Below are 21954 nucleotides of genomic sequence, written 5' to 3' on the forward strand. Positions count from 1 at the left end.
ATCCAAAATATAGTGGGTAAAATTTCAGACACTAAAGTCAGGAAAAACTGGTTTCAAAATGTTGTGATTTAGAAGTAAAGCAACTTAATGTATGACACTGAGCAACTTTTCTCTCCTCCTCAATCCCAATCCCAATCCCTAAACTACATAAAATGTAGGTCATAAAATTATTTCAAAGGATCATCACAAAGTTCAAAGCATTGTTTGGTAAGTTTCTTGGCCAGTGCCTTTCACAATACTGGCTTCAATAAATTATAGTGGTTATAGTTTTATGATGAGAACAAAATAAGAATTTCAATGTATCGAGTATGTGAGATGGGCAATACTAATTTCCTTAGGTGTGTTAATCTGAATTATTTCAAGACCTTTAAGAAGTCAGCATTATTCGTCCTGTTTGAAAAGTGAGCTGTCACATGCACTGCCCAAAATCACACAACTGCTATTGTAGAAGTGACAGTATTGGAGGTCAGTTATGTCTGCCTCCAACACCTGAATTTTTCCACACAAGCCCCCATTCAGCAAGTGCTCTAAATACTCCAGGGAGCTTCTCCCAACCCATCACTCTAGGCTGGATAAAAAGATTTCATAAAGTTCTCTTAGCTATTGTAGTCTGAATTTTTAAAAGAATTGTTTATTTATTTGAAAGTCAGAGTTTTGGGGAGGAGGGAACAAGGAGGGAGAGGAGTGGGAGAGAATCTTTCTTGTACTGGTTCACTTTCCAGATGCCTGCAACAAATTCAAGAGCCTGGAACTCCATCTAGGTCTCCCACGTGGGTGACAATGGCCCAGGTTCTCGGGCCATCTTTTGCTGCTTACCCAGATGCTTTAGCATTGAGCTGGATCTGAAATACAGCAGCCAGGACTCACAGTTGCTCCAGAATGGAATGTCAGTATTGCAAGCAGCAGCTCGACCATGCACCACAACTCTGGCCCCATGAATTGTTATTAATGTTATTTTTTCTATATGTTCTCCTTGAAGGGCATTCTTTTCTCCTCAGTGGAATGTGTAAAATCCACACGTGACCTAGTAAAGCTCTATCTGCATGAATCCAATCGGGTTTATCGGGATAAGATGGTGGAAGAGAAGGACTTTGATCTTTATGATAAAATCCAGACAGAAGCACTTAAGAAAATTTTTGATGTGAGTATTGCCCTGAAGATTTCTTTTACATCTGAAATATAATGATAACTGTGCAAATGACCACCCAAATATTAACATTAACTAGGCCATTAATTGGGGAAAGTCAGAGATTAGATAAGCGAAGAAGTTCTATCACTATTTTTTCCAGGTGAAAAATGTTGGGCCAAGAATAGATACAAACTCATCACAGAACCTCTGTGTTGAAAAGGTGCATAGAGATCACCTGACCTACTGTCAGTGTGGTACAATGTGACTTCAGTAGCATCTCCCAGACTGGTCATTCCAATGAGGTCCAGCATCCTTGGGGTCACACAATCTCATCTTTTCCACAGCTGCCATTTTGGAATTGCTAATGACTTGAAATTCAGAACAATTTTGAAATTTGGAGAAATTTCAAAAACAGAGCTTTTTTTTCTAATAGTGGTCTAACACTAATCTTAGGTCTATTTGACAAACTTGCAGATGTTTTCAGGCCATTTATTTCATCTTTCCTGAATCTTTTCTTCTGCTGGCCAAATAGTCGTAATCTTTCTAGCCATGTCTAACATAGGTTAGCTTCAAATCTGGAGAACTTTCATATCATCTTCATTATTTTCCCATCAATTCTTCCCTCCACCCCTGAAATTGTGGTATCTGACTTTCATCACAGGACCCAGCTGGGTCTTACCAAAAGCAGGATCATCCCTCCCATATTTTTTTTTTTTTTTTGACAGGCAGAGTGGACAGTGAGAGAGAGAGAGAGACAGAGAGAAAGGTCTTCCTTTTGCCGTTGGTTCACCCTCCAATGGCCGCCGCGGTAGCGCGCTGCGGCCGGCGCACCGCGCTGATCCGATGGCAGGAGCCAGGTACTTCTCCTGGTCTCCCATGGGGTGCAGGGCCCAAGCACTTGGGCCATCCTCCACTGCACTCCCTGGCCACAGCAGAGAGCTGGCCTGGAAGAGGGGCAACCGGGACAGGATCGGTGCCCCGACCGGGACTAGAACCCGGTGTGCCGGCGCTGCAAGGCGGAGGATTAGCCTAGTGAGCCGCAGCGCCGGCCCATCCCTCCCATATTTTATATACTGTATTTCGTTACCATGTTCCCCAAAATGTATCCTGCTAAACGTTGTACTACAAGTTACTCCTTGGACAGAAGCTGTCTGTAATGAAATGAGTGGAGAAAGTGCTATATATTTTATCTGTCTCTTGGAAATTCACAGTGCATTTAGCATATTAAAGCCCAGAATCATGAATAACCCTATTTTATATACCGTGTCTTAAATGTATTAGACCCTAAAACTCATTTTTCATAAAAGCTATTAATAATTCACATAATGAATGATCCACAAAATATGCCTTGGGACACACTGATAGTATTAGCACAACCTGAAATCGTATTATATTTCTTAATGTCAAAATTACCCTGCATTTAACACTGTTTGTTCTATTCATCAGAGCTCTGTATGTTCCACATTTATTGCATGTTTGTCTTCTCTTATACTTAGAAATATTCTAGTCATGTAAAGTTTACAGTGTTTTTCCTATACTCACTAGGTTTGGTTTATTTCCGTATCTATTCTTGATAAGATCCTAACTCTGTAGAGCCTACACAGCCTTTTGGAATGTTTTGATAGCATTTTAAGCAGTGTATTTCAACCTGCTTTTTACTAGGTCAAACCTTCTAAGTTCTTCTACTTCTCTCATCACTTCTATGGGGCCTGATTGAGAACTCTCACTCCTTACCCACCCCTCTCTGAGCACTGTAGTGCTGGCTAATTTACATATTCATTGTTAGCTCCGAAAGTGAGGCTTGGCTACTTCATCAGGTGACTTGAGCTAGCACCTTAAAGTAGACCCTCAGTCTTTGAAATAAAGTCCCTTATGTGGGTCGTTCTATGAAGGTCACCTCCTTTTGATTATAGACCCGGTATCATTAATCCTGCCATCATCTTTCCCCAAATGCTAGCCTGAAGTAACTGTCTGCATGCAGTCTTCACACTGCTATCAAGAAAAGGTTGCCAAATTTCCACCAAACAAGCAATACAATCCTGTATCCACCGCTCAAAGTTTCAACTGCTCTGCTCCACGGCCCTGTGTGAAATAACATCACTATTAAAGAATCTTTGATTCACTGTGTCAGTTGATCTTTTCTCCCTTCTACCCGGCATGGCTCTGATCATAAAATCGGAGACTTGTTTTGTTGATCAAAGAGTCTTTGTCAACCTTTTCAAAACTATACTTTTGTTCCCCCTCTGCTGGATCGTCAGTGTAAATTGACTGCCATCGGAACTGGTTCCAAGTATGTCAGCACATTCCCAAAGTGGGTAAATGTATTCCCACATTCCTTCCTGAAATGCTTTCCTAAGCTAACCAGAAGAGCCCTCCTGCATTGCACTGACACCTTATCCAAATGCATGTGTATTTCTTGTCACTGTCTGACAAAACCAGAAAGGTTTGCTTTCTTTGGCCATGAAACCATGTACAAAATATAATAACTCCTTGATTTGTGAGGGCTCTTTCCAGTCCTTTCTTCTTTTACCCAAGCAGCAGTCTTGGTTCCTCTATAGCATCCGTATGATATTGCCATCATCACTCTCCCTAATTAGGTTTCATGAACTCCATCTCATGGTCTTACAAGACTAAATCCTCCCCCACTCCCACTACAGTGACTTTGGCCCTGGGCAGTCCTCCTGACGGTGGTTACCTCTTTCCCAAATAGGTCTTTCAATCTGAACTTGAGGAGCAATGACTAGCAGACAGGGATAGCTGTTTGTACTGACATGACTTCCTTCCTGTGTCTCAGAAATCCTGTTCCCTTTTTGGACTTACCTTCTCTAGTACTTTTCTTCCTACCTTAAGTCCCAGGTTTTTGGGTTCTGACAGGTGAGTCGTTCCTTATGACTCCTCCCACATGAATTTAAAAATTAGTTCCATCCACCTAGCAGCACCGGCACACCAGGTTCTAGTCCCGGTCGGGGCGCCGGATTCTGTCCTGGTTGCACCTCTTCCAGGCCAGCTCTCTGCTATGGCCCGGGAAGGCAGTGGAGGATGGCCCAAGTCCTTGGGCCCTGCACCCGCATGGGAGACCAGGAGGAAGCACCTGGCTCCTGCCTTGGGATCAGCGCGGTGTGCCGGCCGTGGCGGCCATTGGAGGGTGAACCAACGGCAAAAGGAAGACCTTTCTCTCTGTCTCTCTCTCTCACTGTCCACTCTGCCTGTCAAAAAAAAAAAAAAAAGAATAAATTGGAGTGAAGAGACAGAGACTCCATGTGTTTTAAGTTAATTCATGTTTGACATTTATTTAACACAGTAACTCAGATTTCTCCTGTGGGTGAGATTTGACACACAGTAAGTCCATATCCTTATGAAAGCTTTCTCAATAAGGGAGTCTACTGTGAAAGCTTTCAGGATGCTAGAAAGTCCCCATAAGTAAGTCAGGCACCTAAGGATGGCCAGCAGCACATTCTGTCCCTCAGGACAAATCCATGAAGCTGGGAGTGGCAACCTACAGTGTGCATTTGCTTGTGAAAAAGGAAAGCATGCTTTGTTATGGTTCAGGACACGTTGGAATGGAAGCAGTAAGGCCATCTGAGGACGGTGTCTTCATCCAACACCGGTGAAAGTGCCCCTTCTTAGAGAAACCCATCTGTGTGTCTACACCTCCTCTTCCGATCCAGGAAGCAGAGGCCACCTGCTATCTTCCATTTCCTAGCCTCACCCAACAAGGAATAGCCGACATCACCCATGACCTCACGGAGCTGGTACATGAGTGCTAAATATCCACATGCAAGGACTTCTCGAGAGGGAGGAAGTGTTGGAGGTAGCACTCACACTGCATTTTTCAGGGAGTGTGCACAGAAAAAATAAATAAACAAATAAATAAAACCAGGTGTCTCCACTCTGTAGAACCAAATTGGGGATCAATAAGGAGGATCCCTTTTCCTACATCTCATCCTCAGGATACTGAAGAGGTCATGGAGCAGACCCAAAGCCTGAACGTGTATTGCCACTTTGCAAGTGGAATCGGTGAGCCCAAATACATGCCTGTCCAGTCCTGGGAACTTCTGACCCAAACCCTGGTGGAAGCCTTGGAGAACCACAACGAAGTCAACACAGTGATGGACCTGGTTCTCTTTGAGGATGCCGTGCACCACGTGTAAGTGTGCTGCTCTTCTTACCTTTGCTCAGTTGCTTCCCCTTCTCAGTGGCATGGGTCTCCTTTGGCTCTTTGCACACCCTTCCCTAAGGCCAGGAAAACAAATGCAGCTTCTTCCACTGGCCTTATGGGGGCAGCAAAGTGCTGAACCCAGGCAGAACTTGATGTCTGCCATTCACTATCCCTATGTGTGACCACAGTGATGCTAAAAGAGTTGAGATCATAAAAGAGACACCACAACAGCTCAGGACTCCTATCCTTATCCCAATGCTGGTCCAAAGATTATTTTTTTTTTGTTAAGAAGCATCATTTATTTAGGTAAAACAGCTTGCAAATAAATCATTGGTAAACATTACAAAGCAAATACAATTTCAAAAACTTTCCAAGATATGTAAAATTCACAAATGTAATCCTTTTTAAAAATAAAATATGTTCAGAGCACTTTTGGTATAAAATGCCTAATTGCTACCTTTGTCCAGAGACAAAGGCTAAATTTTCTTTTAATGAAATATAGCATTTTTGTTCAAGTACGCACATCTGATAGGGTCATGAAAAATGTATACTATGGGGGAAAAAAATGGGGCATGTATTGTGGTGCAGTGAATTAAACTGCCGCCTGCAATGCCGGCATTCTGCATGCAAGCACTGGCCGGTTTGAGTCCCAGCTGCACCACTTCCCATCCAGCTCCCTGCTAATGTGCCTGGGAAGGTAGCAGAGGATAGATAGCCCCAGTATTTTGGCCCCTGCACCCATGTTGGAGACCTGGATGGAGTTCCCAGATCCTAGCTTTGGCCTGGAACAGCTCTGGCTATTTTAACCGTTTAGTTAGTGAACCCATGGATGGAAGATTTCTCTCTCTCTTTTTCTCCCTGTTCCTCTCTCTCTCTATATATATATATCACTTTGTCTTTCATACAAATAAATATTAAAAAATAATTCATGAATATAAAAAAAATTTTGCACCCAAATAAACCCATCTTTTAAGTCCATTTTCCATTTATCTTTGAAGCCTTCTCATATTTCAAAAGTCAAATGTCCTTTTGAGTATCATTGCTATTCAGCGAGTCACTGAGAGCCCACACCAAGTCTCCCAGCTCATCAGCATTCCCACTATGCTATCCCCAGACTTCTCACAGTCCCCAATCGGGGTCCCATTCACCAGCCCTCCCAATCCTCCACATCCCCCGACCTTGACCCCCGACACTCCTGGTCTTCACCAGAAAACTCTGCTCTGCCTTCAACTCCTCTGAGCCTTGGCCTCCTTGCTGATTTCTAACTGAACCCTGATGGATCCCTGAGCCAGGGGAAGCTGTTCTTTCTTCGCCATCCCATGTCTCCCAAGGCCGAGGGGGTTAAGGCTCCCCTTTCCCACCAGCCCACCCCTGTGGCCCATTTAAGTCATCTCTCCTTTCATCCTTAACAAACCGGGTTCTTTTGAAGCACAAGCAATCGACTTTTATGCACAGCCTCTCTCCTCGTTCCTGTCATCAGCCGACTTCAGTCAGTGTGGCTTCCAACACAGGTGATCAAACTGACTAATACTGTTTTTAGGGGAAATAATGGCTGACTGTGAAGACTGGCTTTTCTCCTGAGGCTCATCAAGCTCCAAAGATGAGTTCCAAAGAGAAGCCTGTACTGCTTTTCAGAGTGGCAAAATAACCGAGAAAAAAAAATGAAGTATATCTGGATGTCCAATTTCTGCATACCTGTGTTAAAATATCCTCCCTCTTCCTTTAACCTTGTTCTGCCCTTTCTTCCCCTCCCTGGGGCTCAGGGACTCCTCTCTGCTGCCTCTACTGGACAGACAGAATAGAAGCATCCCCTTTTTAAACAGAAAAAAAAAAAAAAATGCGAAACAGTACAGGGAGAAGCAGATGGAACTAAGATCTCACAGCCTCTCATTGCTGCACACGGTGCCTGGGACACGGAGGCCTTGGGGCCCACCTTCTGAAGTCCAAGGTGCAAGAGGGACAGGGCAAGATGGAAGGGGTGTGTGCGCGTGTGGTCTAAGGAGGTAAAAGCTCATTCTGACTTCATCTAGCTGTGTTATTCTCAGCACTGGAGTCCTTAACATTTTCTTCTCTTTGGTTCCTTATGTCTTTTCCCAGCTTTGCCTTTCTTCCCTTCAGCTATTTTGATGTTGGACCCAATAACACACGGCTGTGTAGTGCTTAGGGCTTACGTCTGGAGACAGAGCCAGATCCAAGTTCAAATCCTGGTCCTGCCAGCGCCGTGGCTCACCAGGCTAATCCTCTGCCTGCGGTGCCGGCATCCCGGGTTCTAGTCCCAGTTAGGGCACTGGATTCTGTCCCGGTTGCCCCTCTTCCAGTCCAGCTCTCTGCTGTGGCCCAGGAAGGCAGTGGAGGATGGCCCAAGTGCTTGGGCCCTGCACCCGCATGGGAGGCCAGGAGAAGCACCTGGCTCCTGGCTTCTGATCAGCGCAGTGCAAGCCATAGTGGCCATTTGGTTGGTGAACCAATGGAAGGAAGACCTTTCTCTTTCTCTTTCTCTCTCTCACTGTCTAACTCTGCCTGTCAAAAAAAAAAAAAAATCCTGGTCCTGTCACCCATTGGCTGAGGTGCTTTGGGAAGAACGCTTAACTTCCCAAGCCTCAGCTTCCTTTCCTGGAAAAATGAGACTAATAAGAGGGTACCTCTGTGTTGCAGGGTCACCACTATTGAGGTAAAACACTTTGTGCTGAATAGGCAGTCAACAGATAGCAGGGTCTTCTTTGCACAATCACTTTCCTTAAGATTACCATTGTCAATTTTCTCCTGACTTCTTCCCCACTTCAGTCTATTCTTGTTCTGCTTTCTTTTCAAAGCCTTAAACTGCATCTTCCCCCTTCCCACCCCTTCCTTTGGCATCATTTCCATACATCTTTCCCTCGGTTTTTTTGTCTTTTCACTCCCCCCATATATGTTTCTGCCTTATTTTTATTCCCCTTAGAATCACTCAGCAGTCCTTAGCAAAACAGGAGCTTCAGAGCTACGTCTTTTGTCCAAGTATCTTATCAGTCCTCCAGGGGTGTGTGTGTGTGTGTGTGTGTAGTCATCAATACACCAGCTTCCTCCAGCTGTGCCGTGCTGCATCCTCAGCTTTTGTTTTTAATCTCCTAGAAATTCAGTAATGGGCTTAACTTAGCCCGCCGTGGTTTTCTGGCCCAGGAGCCCTTTAGAATATTGATCTTCTTTCTAAATGTTGTAATTTAAATGCAGAGTCCTGTGCCCTCGTCAGAGGTTGTTAATGAGTCCCCAGCTGGAACCTAATGCTGACGATTGCAGACTTAACCACTCTTCTCTGGAAACTTCATCACTAACGATGCATTTCCCATTAGATATTGAATAACATGGGCCATGCTAAACTGAGTTCAGGTCTTCCAGAAGAGGCTAGGGTGTTGGGCAGCCCAGAAAAACCAGTGGCAATCCAGCACCATCTCTAAGTCTAAGCTCACCTTTCTCTTTCTTCCACTAATCCATTCCTTTTTCGGAATCCCAAGAGTGGCCCTGGATATTCTAGCGCCATAGTTTTTCCTTCCATCAGGAACCATCTAACATAGACACGGAGCAAAAGATCCCTTGCACCTTGCATAATGAATGCTGTGTGCATACCCCTGGGGAGGCTGAACATAAGGCGTGGCTAGTTTTATTTCAATGTAACAAAATTTTATTGGATTCCTTCAGGGGACTCAACCTACAGGCATTTTTTAGGAATCCAGAAATGATGGCTTAACACAGAGCAAGGGATATGCAAATCTATCTGACACAAGACAGAGTATCTTGAGGTATTGTGACACCACAGGTTAAGCCACTGCCACCTGCAATGCCAGTATCCCATGAGAGTGAGTCGGTTCAAGTCCCAGCTGCTCATTTCTAATCCATCTCCCTGCTGGTGAGCCTAAGAAAGCAATGGAAGATGGCCTAAGTGCTTGAGCCCCTGACACACACATGGGAGACTTGGATGGAGGTCCAGTATTCTGGCTTCCGCCTTGGTCCAGACCCAGCCACTGCAGCCATTTGGGGAGTGAATCAGAGTATGGAAGATCTATCTTCTTTCTCCCTCTCCCTATATAACTCTGCTTTTCAAAAAAAAAACTTTAACAACAAAAATAGTGTATGAATCACAATTAAAGTGTAAAAGTAAAATCACACACAAAAAAATCTAAATGTAGATCAACTCTGGAATATTTAGGTAAATAAATTTAAACTACACAAAAATTACTGGGATACTATTTTAAGTCCTAAAAATTTATGTAATGTAAAACACCTAAAAGAAAACTAAAAGGCAAAAGTGATTAACTGGAAAGTAAATCAAAACAGACATAAAGAGGACATACACATGTACATAAACAGAAAATCCACAAAATATAAAATTACTAAGCATGAAAAATGTCCAATTCCTTAGAAATCAAAAGATTAAGCCATAATATTTCCAGTCATTAAATCAGCAAAGGTTAAAAAATCTAAGACCCAGTGTCAACAAAGGTTGGGAGCCAGCCCTATGATATGCTGCTGCTGAGACTTGCAGACTCACACCTGCTAGGGGTTCTTTTCCAAGCACAAGTACATCCCATAGGAGAGGTGAAGCAATGAGTATGCCATAAACTTGTAGTAAGAAAATGCAAACCAGGCTCAACATGAACCCTGTCCTCTAAGCTCACGGCACTTACATATTGTTAGCATGTCAAATTCCACCCACCAAAACTACCTACCCCACCCCCAGCCCTTCTTCTAAATTGGGCTTAAACCTCAGTGTCTCCATCATTATTTAATTTGAATATGGCATTTCTGATGATGATCTCATTAACACAAGACAGGGACCCGGGGTTGTAATCTGTGCAATTAAGTTTCTAATGTAACCTGTGCTCCATTTGGCTGAACATCGCAGAATTTCTTATTCTCATACTCTTTTTTAAAAAATTAATTTATTTATTTTTGACAGACAGAGTGGATAGTGAGAGAGAGAGACAGAGAGAAAGGTCTTCCTTTTTGCCATTGGTTCACCCTCCAAAGGCCGCTGCGGCCGGCGCATCTCACTGATCCGAAGCCAGGAGCCAGGTGCTTCTCCTGGTCTCCCATGTGGGTGCAGGGCCCAAGGACTTAGGCCATCCTCCACTGCCTTCCCGGGCCATAGTAGATAGCTGGCCTGGAAGAGGGGCAACCGGGATAGAATCCGGCGCCCTAACCGGGACTAGAACCCGGTGTGCCAGCGCCGCAAGGCGGAGGATTAGCCTGTTAAGCCACAGCACCAGCCCTCATACTCTTTTGATTCCAAGACTACCAACACCCATCATCTCTTCCTCTGTTTCCATTTCTCTATGATGGCTTAAATACTGTGTTATGGGTCCCTGATCCTATTGACTTAACACGTTCAACAGACATAATCTAATCTATCTTCACCCTCTACTGTAAGAGACTCACCTTTGTTCAGTTCTTTTTAAGAACAGCACAAATTGACACTTCCATCTTGAGTGAATAGCTTTTCAGTACACATCAAAAGCCATAACATCATCTTACTGTTTGATTCAGCAATTTCATCTCTAAGAATTTACCAAGAGAAAATAGAAATATAAACTTTTAAAAAAAACATTATTTAGAGCTGAAAAATATTGGAAATAACTCAAATTTCCAATAGTATAGACCACGGCACACAAACAGCTTGCCCAATTCTTGTTACCAATAGCATACACAATATTGCCCACCATCAAAAGCATGGTTTAACAGATCATTTAATGGCATAGGGAAGCAATCACAATACACTGCTAAAAGGAAAAAAATGATTTCAAAACATTGTCCTCAATAGTCAAGGTAAACCCAGTTTTTAAAATACAAAGGGTAGGGAGTAGGTCCTCAGCCTAGCAGCTAAGACACCCATGCCCCACATCAGAGTACTTAAGTTTGACTCCTGGTTCTGACTCCTGACTCCTGGCTCCAGTTTCCTGCCACTGCAAAACCTGGGAGGCAGTAGTGATGGCTCAAGCACTTGGGTTCCTGTCATCCATGTGGGAAACCTGGGTTGAGTTCCTGGCTACTTACTGGCTTTGGCCCTAGACCAGTCATGGCCATTGCAAACCATTCTGGGCATCTGGGGAGTGAACCAGTAGATTGGAGGTATCTTTCTTTCTCTCAAATAAATAAAATTTAAAATGCATAGGGTAGAAAACACGAACCTTCAGGTATCATAGATGTGTATATATATATATATATATATACACAAATATATATATTTATAAGCATACAGACACTAGAAAAAACATCCAGAAGGACATATAATTAATGTCAATAGTGTTTATAGCTGCTCTTTGATGATGGGCTTCAGTCCTGAGAAACGCATAAGCTGAAAATATTATAAGTCCAAAATGAATCCAGCTCACCTAATAGGCATCACAGCGCAGCACATGATAGAGTGTTGGCTGTTTCTGTTGCCCAGCCTGAAAAGAAAGGAGTTTACCACACCTCACTGGCCTGGAGAGAAAATCAAGATCCAAGGTTGGGAGACTGGTTTCTAATGAATGTATATGACTTCTGCACCCTTGTAAAGTTGAAAGATCGTCAACCAAACTACCACCAGTCAGGGACGGTGTGTATTCCTGAGTGAGGCGTTATCTTTAAGAGGAGAAAAGAAAAAAGGGATAAGGGTTGTTTTCATAAAGAATGTAGCACCTGAGGGGAGTTGAAGAAAAGGTTTTCGGGTATCCTGGAGGGAAAGGCCTTGGACAGGTTTGATGGAGGTGAGATTTCCTCTGGAAGGCCTGGTCTAAGCCCAGCAGGAAGCCTGGGGTATTCCCCAGGGCCAGGGGGGAAATCTGCCCACTGAGTGCTGCGAAGCATAAGGCAGTGACAGGAAGAGCCCAGAGGCCTAGGACTAGGATGTGGGTGACAATAAAAATCCACGGATATTCATTAGAGGCTTGGATGTCCTGGGAGGATTAAGGGAGGAAGAGAGAATGAAGTTGGGGCGCCCTGTTCTTATCCTGCTGAGCTTCTGTACCTGTTCTGTATCTGATTCATCCTCTAGCCTCCCCCCACACTGTTTTAGGTGTAAACCTTACACTTTCCTCTTCTAAACCAAGCTCACGGTGAAGTGGGGAGGTGGGGGCAGAGTCAAGTTTGGCTGGGAAGAGGAAAGAGGGCGATTCTGGGTTCCGCCCCCCTATGCTGTCACGTATGCACTCAGATCCTGCCCACCAGCCTGCTGCCTTCTCGCCCTCTCTCTCCCCCTGGGCCACCCACGGGAACTGCAGCTTCAGGCAAAGCAGTGTCAACCGCAGCCCAAGACGGTGAGGCCAGGCTAAGGCTCATCTAATCACAGTCTCCCAGAGCTCAGCCCAGGACATGCCTCCAAGGGAGGCTCCTGTTCTCACTCAGACACCACCCAGGCTTCCCGCAGCAGCGAGGCCCATCACAGCAACGTCCCTCTGCTCCCTGTCTGCAGCTGTCACATCAGTCGCATCCTGGAGTCCCCGAGGGGAAATGCGCTGCTGGTTGGCGTGGGTGGGAGCGGCAAGCAGAGCCTCACGAGGCTGGCAGCCTTCATCAGCTCCATAGAGGTCTTCCAGATCACTCTGCGCAAGGGCTACCAGCTCCTCGACTTCAAAGTAAGTGGGTTGGGCGGCCGTCGGGGTACAGACCTGGCTCCTGTCCGTCCACCCCCAAGCCCCTGTTACTAGTTCTACGATTACCCTGCCGAGAACCTCCCCTTTACTCCCTTTTGGGCTGATGTTGCAAGTGGCTTTTTTTTATTATTATTATTCAGCCCAAGAACAGGGGCCTGTCCAAGGTTGCCTTTGCAAGAGCTCAGCTGCCCTCATTGTGTCTGTGGGACCCCAACTCTTAACCATGCCAGAAGCACATATTTAAAAGGTTTTTCAAAAAGATGGCAGAAAACATGTGTTACAAAAAAAAATTTTTAAAACTATGCACGGGTTAAAAAAAATTGTACCAAAAAAAGCTTATCTTTTTTTTTTTTTTTTTTTTGACAGGCAGAGTGGATAGTGAGAGAGAGGGACAGAGAGAAAAGTCTTCCTTTTTGCTGTTGGTTCACCCTCCAATGGCCGCTGCGGCTGGCACATCATGCTGATCCGAAGCCAGGAGCCAGGTGCTTCTCCTGGTCTCTCTCCCATGGGGTGCAGGGCCCAAGGACTTGGGCCATGCTCCACTGCCTTCCCGGGCCATAGCAGAGAGTTGGCCTGGAAGAGGGGCAACCGGGACAGGATCGGTGCCCCGACCGGGACTAGAACCCGGTGTGCTGGCATCGCAAGGTGGAGGATTAGCCTGTTAAGCCACGGCGCCGGCCCAATAAACTTATCTTTTAAGTCCATTTTTTCCACAAATTTTTCAAGTATCTACCATGTAGCACATTTAACACACAAGTCACTAGTTGCTCTGGTTAAACTTCAGAAGAATTCTGAGGGTTGTCCCTAGATTCCTAAGAAATTCACGTTTTCAGAAATGGGTTTGTTAGCCACTGGTAGCTGGGACCTTCAATGACATCTGGTTTCAGAGAGCAGGCACTATGAGCCATGCTACGCGCACAGGAAAGTGAGGAAAGGGATTCTATACAAGCTTCAAAGGTCAGCTTGTCCAACCCCCTCCCTTCTATCCACGACCACAACTGAGTCACAGTACAAAGCCACGGAGTACTCTTGGTCAGGATGTGCCCCGTGCTGCCCCTGACAGAGCTCCAGCCAGCACTGAGCCAGACCTGCCCACCTGCTCTCCTACTCTCTGAGCCGAGGACGGGAGAGGCACATGCTCATTGCTGCTCTGCAGCTGCAGCTCAGCCTCGCGTGACATTGGCCGAATCCAAGGTCACACGTCGGGTTCACATTACATCTTTCTTGAACGCTCCCAGAAAAGACAAGACAGTGTGTGCATAGTTATACGTTTACAGAATGATACAAGACAGCGGTTCTATACTAAGACGTTATCTGTGTACTGGAATCACTGGGGATTTTCGAGTAATGCTGACACCTGCATCCCAACCCTGGATGCTGCGATTTAACTGCTCTGGGGAATGGCTTGGGCCTCGGGGGTTATCAGTGGCTCCCCAAATGATTCTAATGAGAACGGAGAAACACTGTCTTAGATCATTCCTCTCGTGCATGAGGTGAGGAACACTGATCTGAATGGAAGTTTATTTTCTTTGAAGGGGAGGGGTCATGTGGAACTAAGCAGGCTCTGCCATCTGAGGCTGTTAAGGAATGAGCTCTGAGTGGTGAGAGAGAGAGAAAACAAGGCATGGGGCTTCTGCTGGGGTATACAGCAGAAGAAGCAAAATTGACTAAGCTGGATAGATACGGGGTTTGTCATCCTAGCCCAAAACTTCACCCACCTGCAGTTTTGAATGGATATAATAACCTACCAGTGATCACGTATATACATGTGCATACCTGTAAGATATGTGTGTGTGTGTTCGTTCCCCAAAATGTAACTTTCAACAATAGCGTTTGAATAGAGTTGGTCAAGAGAACACAAAGACATTGCTACCATAAGATGTATTTGTCCCCCGTGCTGGTAGCCCCAAGCCCATGACTCCTCTGTCCAGGCCAAGAGCGATCACTTACCTTCCAGAGCAGCGCATTCACTTGTATGATGCTAGAAGGAACGGAGGAACAGGGGACTGCTCTGCCCTTTGGAAAACTATCCCCTCTTGGCACAAAACTGGAGCTCCAGAGGCTGGTGCAGGAGCCACTGTGACTGCATGAGTGAAAGGTCATCAACGCACTGTTGCATTGCCCCCTGTGCTGGCACTGAGGCCTGGGAACAAGGCGTATGTTCCTGCCTGTGGGCACGACAGCACTCCTGCCTGCACCCCCAGTGCCATCTTGCTTTATTTCTCACTAAAGCAAATAAGAAAATGGTTCCCTTCCTGAAGAGCAGGCTGGGGATCTCTCTTATGAGAGAGGGGAGACCTTGTTCTCAGATTTCTGGCTTTGATTGTTCCCACAGGTGGACCTGGCCAGCCTGTGCCTGAAAGCAGGGGTCAAGAACCAGAGCACAGTGTTTCTCATGACTGACGCCCAGGTGGCCGATGAGCGCTTCCTTGTGCTCATCAACGACCTCTTGGCATCTGGTAAGGGACTCCCCGCGCTTGAGCGTCGCTAATCAATCTCCTGTGGAACAAGTCAGTCAAAGGCAGACACTGGGTCCCAGGTCAGAAGCATGAGGTCATAGACATGAGGGAGGAAACGGACACACTGAAGGGGCTGGTGCTGGGTCAGCTGACCTGGCTCTTTCCTTGTAAAACAGACAAGCATCTAGGGGCTCACAGATCTGATTCTCGGAGGAAGAGCAGGTTCGGGGCCTCGTGATCTGCTGAGCCCAGAGAAAGGTCTTGAGCAGGTTTGATGGAGGTGGGATTTCCTCTGGAAGGCGTGGTCTAAGCCCAGCAGGAGGCCAGGCACATAACCCAGGCACAGGGAAAACATGCACATGCAACAGGCCAACATCAGGTCACAATTGAATTAAACAAGGATTCAGGCCTTATGGGAGCAAAGTAGAAGCAGGACCAGATGTAGCTTCTCTCCACAAAGTATTCCTTGGTCCCTATGTATCTTGACGGAAGTCATGTGCTCTGTGACACTATTTGTGTAAGATAGGATTTTAGTGGAGAGTTCATTCTTTGTTACTTTGTTGTTTTTTTTTTTTAAGATTTATTTATTTATTTGAAAAGCAAAGTTACAGAGAGGCAGAAGCAGAGAGACAGAGAGAGAGAGAGAGAGAGAGAGGTCTTCCATCTGCTGGTTCACTCCCCAAATGGCCACAACAGCCTGAGCTGGGCTGACCTGAAGCCAGGAGCCTGAAACTTCTTCCAAGTCTCCCACATGGGTGCAGGGGCCCAAGGACTTGGGAACTGCTTTCCCAGGCCATAGCAGAGAGCTATATCACAGCGCTGTTCTTAATAACATAGAAATTCATGGCCCTAACCACTCAGAAAACTATACACGTATATGTATACATGTACACACATACATCTCCAAAATAAGGAAATAAACTCTGTGTGTGTGTATTTGTGTGTCTCTTTCTCCCTCTCTGCCCTTAAAATAAATAATTTTTAAAACAATAAAAATAAATTTTAAAAAATTGCGTCAGTGTTGTGTCAGAGCAGGTTAAGCCACTGCCTGAAACACTTGAGCACTGCTTGGAATCCCAGCTACTCCACTTCCAATTGAGGTCCCTGCTAATGTACCTTGGAAAGCAACAGAAGATGTTGCAAGTACTTGGGCCCCTACTACCTACATGGGAGACCCAAATGGAGTTCCAGGCTCCCGGCTTCAGTTTGGTCCAGCCCTGGCTGTTGTAGCCATCTCTCTCTCTCTCCCTCTGTTACTCTGCCTTTCAAATAAGTAAAATAAATCTTTCAACAAGGTTAAAATTTTTAAAAGAGAATAAAGTCCTTGAATTATGTATTTACATAAATGTGTGGGTGTTTATACCAATTAAACAGGAATATGCTTTCCTGGCTCTTCACCCGAATGCAACATCTGCAAAACCACCTCTTCCTCTGGGGCTAAGAAAACAAGACAATGCACAGATGTTCCTGCCTCCAGGTTCCCTGCCCTTCAAAAGCTCATGTGTCCGTTGTCCACCCACTGGCTCTGAGTGAACACTCTAGTCTGTGAAGTTCAGGGACCATATCACAAGTGCCCTTGATGATCCACCCCATGTGACAAGTAATACATTTCAGGATGGATCCTGCCAATCCCTGGGAACCTCACTGGTCATTGTCTGCTTCCTGTTTTGTGGCACTGCACCCCATGCTATGTTCCTGTCACCTCTAGGAACAGCCACTGGTTCAGGGTCCAGACCAGGCACCAGCAGGTTCTCTGAGCAACTTTCAGTCTGTTCCCATAAGGACCTGTGTCCCAGGTTCTTTCTATCTTGGTTCTTACCATTACACTGGTCCCTCATTCTCATTTCTTTTTTTTTTTTTAAATTGAGAGGCAGAGATACAGGGAGACACAGACAAAGAGAGCTAAAGAGCTCCCATCTGCTGATTCACTCCCCAAATGTCTGTAATAGTGAGAACTGGACCGGCCCAAAGCTGGGAGCTGGGAACTCAATCCAGGTTGTAAGGGCCTGACCACTTGAGCCATCACCTGCTGCCTCCCAGGATCTGCATTAGTAGGAAAGCTAGAATTGTGAGCTGAGCCAGGATTCAAACCAGACACTCCAATAGAGAACATGGGCATCCTAACCAGTGCCAAACACCTGCCCCCCATATTCTCATTTCTTTCTCATCCTGCCCTAGCATACCTCTATTTCCAAGAGTTTGCTTCTGAACTCTTAAACCTTTTCTCCTCCAATACAACAAAATTTTCCTTTTCAAAATACTGTCTCTTTAACATCTCACCACCTTCTACCTTAGTATTTAACCTACTAATATTTCCTCACCTTTTATTACTGTACTAAATAATGAGACAACTACCCTCCCACATGGAAGTTACCCTAAAGCTTAATTTTTAAAAACTATCTAAGAGAGTAACACTGCTCCCAAAGACTTATGGCTTTGGAAATGTTAGGCATGTTGCCATGTTGCCTGTATTCAATTGGTACCAATCCAGCCAGGTCACCTACTCCTAAAATAACATCTCAGACACAGAGTTGCTACACTTGTACCAATTGAAATTTTATTTCTCAATTAAATATCTTGAATTTTTCATTTAGAGGACAACATTTTTTTTCAAGTGCAAATGAGTTCTGAAGCCTTGCCCAGTGAAAACTTAATGCCATTAGCCTGTTCCAGAGTTACAGGGTTTCAGGCCCACAATTCCTTTTTATGGTTTCTATATAGGTAACAAAAAAAAAAAAAAAAAAAAGCAAGATTTGTATGTACATGTTAAAATGGAGATACAGTTAAGATTAATACTTTTTTTTCTTCTAAACTTACTCTTATTAACTATTCTGACAGGGAGAATTAGTTCTGATTTTCAACATCAAATAAATATTTTCTTTCTAGGAAGTAACTGACTGCCCATCTTATCAAGGCTGTAGGAGTCCTAGAAAACTCACTATCTTCCTGATTTTTCAATTTTGCCATTACTCCTCCCCTAGGTAACACAGTAGAGACCAGCAAACTGTACTTCAGGCTTCCTCACCTTTAAGTCAATTTTAGATTCCTACAGGTTCTCCTAGGCTTGATATGTACACTGAGTGAATCCCATGGATGCAGCTTCTCTTCTGAAACATCTCCCACAGTGAACCAATGAACTTCTGCTACACTGTCTGCTTTCCTCTCAAATGTATTTGGTTCATTATTTCACCCCTTTGCTTACACCATTTCCAAAAAAACAAAAAACCATGATGATAATTTGGTTCATGAATCCCACTTCTGACACCAACTGTAGCATTTCAGAACCCTCCTTTATGCCAGTTACATCTCAAGTGTTACAGATGGACAGGAACACTACACACTGAGTTGTAAAACTTTAGTTCCTGGTTGAATGATCAACACACACAGTTGTGTAAGAACAGGGTGGCCACCCAGGTCAGGAGCAGATGAAGCGTATCTTTGCGCCCCTTCCCTTGACTGTCAGAACCCTTATTGGAAGTCATGCAATTGTTGGTGGAATTGCAAGAAACAGTACGCCCTTGCTGGAGCTTAAAAGTTCAGTTTCTGGCATGTCTTTAGGGATCTGTCACAATAATTTCTGAAGAAGGTACACTGAGCATCAAACCCAGGTATTTAAGGAATTCTTGCAGAAAGTTGTGCTATTTTGGTGCTCAACCCAAACTCAGCGTCAGCAAGGCTAGTCTAGAAGGAGAAAGTAGATTCATCCCTGGCATCCCAGGGCAGCACCTCTGCCTCCAGCTAGCTCTCCAGCCTTCTAGAAATCCCATTTTACAGCAGTACCATGACTCATTGGCACTAGCCAGTCAAGAAGGCCTAGTCTGCTCCAGGTATCATGTCACTTCCTCTCCTACTTGACAGATTTCATACTTGGCTTTGCTTTGGGATCTTGGGATTTTCTTTTTATCTGTCAAAGGAGTTAATTGTCTTACTCCAAAGTTAAGATTTCTTTACTATGGTACATGCTAGATCACCTTGCATTTATTCATATATTCATAACCATCATTCATTAACTCCCATGCTCCAGCCAGACCAATACCATGCTCAAAAATGAATAGCACACAGCTTGTGCTTGGTCTAGGGGAGACTTTATAACCAATGGGTTCTCCTCTCTAGAAGAGAGAGTCATATTCCTCTCCATCTCCAAACCAGGGTATCCTTTTTGTCTTTGTGCTAGATCTCCTCTTGGTATACATGAAAAAGTAACCTCATCTTTCGGGTATTTTGGGATCATGTCCAGGAGTAAAGATATGTTAGCATAGTGAATGCGTTACATGAGAAGGCAGGGTCTGGAAATATTTGTAGCAGGCTTGGCACTGGATTTTTTTTTTCCTGTGAGCACATGGAATTGGATTTCTTAGTGAACAATTTATGCTATACCATAAACTGAATTTTGGCCTAGTTTCTCTAAAAGTATTTAAAAAAACACCACAGAGTTTGAGGAGGAAAAAAGCACCCATCAGTCATGCACTAGACCCCTTTTAAAAGTTGTTCATTTATTTATTTGAAAGGCAGAAAGAGATAGAGACAGAAGCAGAGAAAGAAATCTTCCATCTGCTGGTTCACTCCCAAAGTACTGGCACAGGTGTGAACTCAATCCAGGTCCTCCATGTGGGTGGCAGGGACCCAATCACCTGGGCTATCATCTGCTGCCTCCCAAGGTACACACAAGCAGGAAGCTAGAAATGAAAGTAGAGCCAAGACTCGAACCCAGGTACACTGATACGGGGTGTAGGTGTCCCAAGCAGCATCTCAACCTCTGTGCCAAATGCCTGGGCCTGCACTGGCCTCTTGAACATACTTCATACACTTACTGGATCTGGCCCCTACATATATCCAGCACCTGGTTGGTTCCCTCAGCTGCAAAAACAGAAATCTCAAAAAGATAATGCAAACAGAGGCTTGAGTTATTGGCCTTTGCTTTTCTTCTTGTATTGCCAATGTCCATACAATTTACTCCAGACTCCATGTCTCTCTAGATTCCCCACAGGGCTAACCTCGCTCTCACCACCTATACCCAAGAGATAAGCAGCTGCCACCAACTTTTCTCCCTAATTCTGATTCCGTATCTTCTCTGTTCTTTGGTAAAGTTTATGTTATTAAATCTTCCAGAGACACAGGAAAAAAAAAAAAAAAGAAGTAAATAAAGGAGAAAAAAGGAAGGTTCTTGTCCACTCAAAGGATGGACAAGTGCAGTGAAAGTGAAACTTGCAATGCCAAGCTCCTGATGGGCCAGCACACCAGGGTGGTTTACAGCGAGCTATTTAGTTCCTAGCACGCAGGTCCCGCCCCTCTGCCCCCAGCCCTGGTTCCTCATTGGCGGAGTAACTACAGGGTTGCAATCTCCCCCTGCATTTGCTTCAGCTGTTTTGGCCGCTAATCTCCCGTTTGCCCAAGGACTTTCAGGTGCATGTAACCTAGCTGTTATGCTCGCTAGTTGCTCACAACTAAACACCTTCCTTTGAAAATGAACCAAATGTTGACATCTCACCATACCTACCACCCAGTTGAGGAGGTAAGACAACACTGACACAATCCGAAGCCTCTGCGAAGGCTGTGTTGTTTCATCTTTTTTTCACATCAGCACTGAACACATATCCTGACCCTTAATCGACCTTCCGGAGGTATTCTTTGAACTTGATAGAGATGTGCCATCTTACATACTAGATAGGACTACAATTGAGCATATGCTTTGGGAAGTTTCCTAGAAGTGGGATGAGGTGGGCACGGGTCTTGAAAAAGCAACTACACTCCCTTGGTCTTTCTCCCAGGAGACCAGAGAAACATTGCTGAGAACTTTCAAGCCCATAAACAAGCGTGAAGCTACCTTGTTTGTAGCTCCACCTTCTATCACCAAGCTCCAGCTAACTGATTCGTGTTAAACTCTTCTTCTCCCCAAAGGCAGTCGTGGCCTCTCACGAGTCCACTAATATAGAGCAGATGAAGGTAAGTCTGGCTTGCAAATACTTTAATGACCATGAAAAGCCTGTAAACACTTAGAGGCAGACAGGGTTTCCCAGCTCTAAGTCAGAGGAGGAAATTTTCCAGATATTTAAATAGCCTCCATCTGTGTTTACTTCACAACGTGGGCCCTTCCAACACACACCGGAAGTTCAATTTCCTGTTTTCAGCATGATTACCTACATCATTTACCACCATCCTATGAACATGGGAAAAGTCTGTAAATGGCCTGGACACCTTCTACATCTTTGCACTGGGAGTATCACGTAAACCAAGGACAGCAAACATTTTCTATGAAGGTTCAGCAGGTAAATGTTTCAGGCATAACAGATGGTACATTGTCACAACTACTCACCTCTGTCATCATAGTGTGAAAACTGTCATAGACAATATCTCAACGAATGAGTGTGGTTGTAGCCAATAAAATTTTATTACAGGCAATAAACTTTGAATTTCATGTAATTTTCACATGCCGTTAAGTATTACTATTATTTTAATTTTTTTCAGTCATTAAAAATTATAAAACCCATTTTTAGCTTGCGGACCGTATAAAAAAGAGGCAGATGGCCAAATGAAGCCCATAGGCTGCAGTTTGCCTCCTCAATAAACAGCATTTTACATATAAAATACCAAAAGGACATAAAA

General features: G+C 44.6%; 1 protein-coding gene across 1 annotated transcript in view; it reads left to right on the top strand.

Moving 5' to 3' along the window:
• DNAH9 (dynein axonemal heavy chain 9) overlaps window positions 1-21954 on the top strand; it is a 359765-nt gene that overhangs the window by 206090 nt on the left and 131721 nt on the right. Inside the window, exons 42-45 of the mRNA XM_062215967.1 lie at window positions 980-1141; window positions 5080-5276; window positions 12712-12874; window positions 15228-15351. Coding sequence (XP_062071951.1) covers window positions 980-1141; window positions 5080-5276; window positions 12712-12874; window positions 15228-15351 — 646 coding nt within the window. The remainder of the gene's footprint in view (window positions 1-979; window positions 1142-5079; window positions 5277-12711; window positions 12875-15227; window positions 15352-21954) is intronic.

Source organism: Lepus europaeus, chromosome 18 (genome assembly GCF_033115175.1).
Source record: "Lepus europaeus isolate LE1 chromosome 18, mLepTim1.pri, whole genome shotgun sequence".
In the NCBI taxonomy this organism is placed as follows: Eukaryota; Metazoa; Chordata; class Mammalia; order Lagomorpha; family Leporidae; genus Lepus; species Lepus europaeus.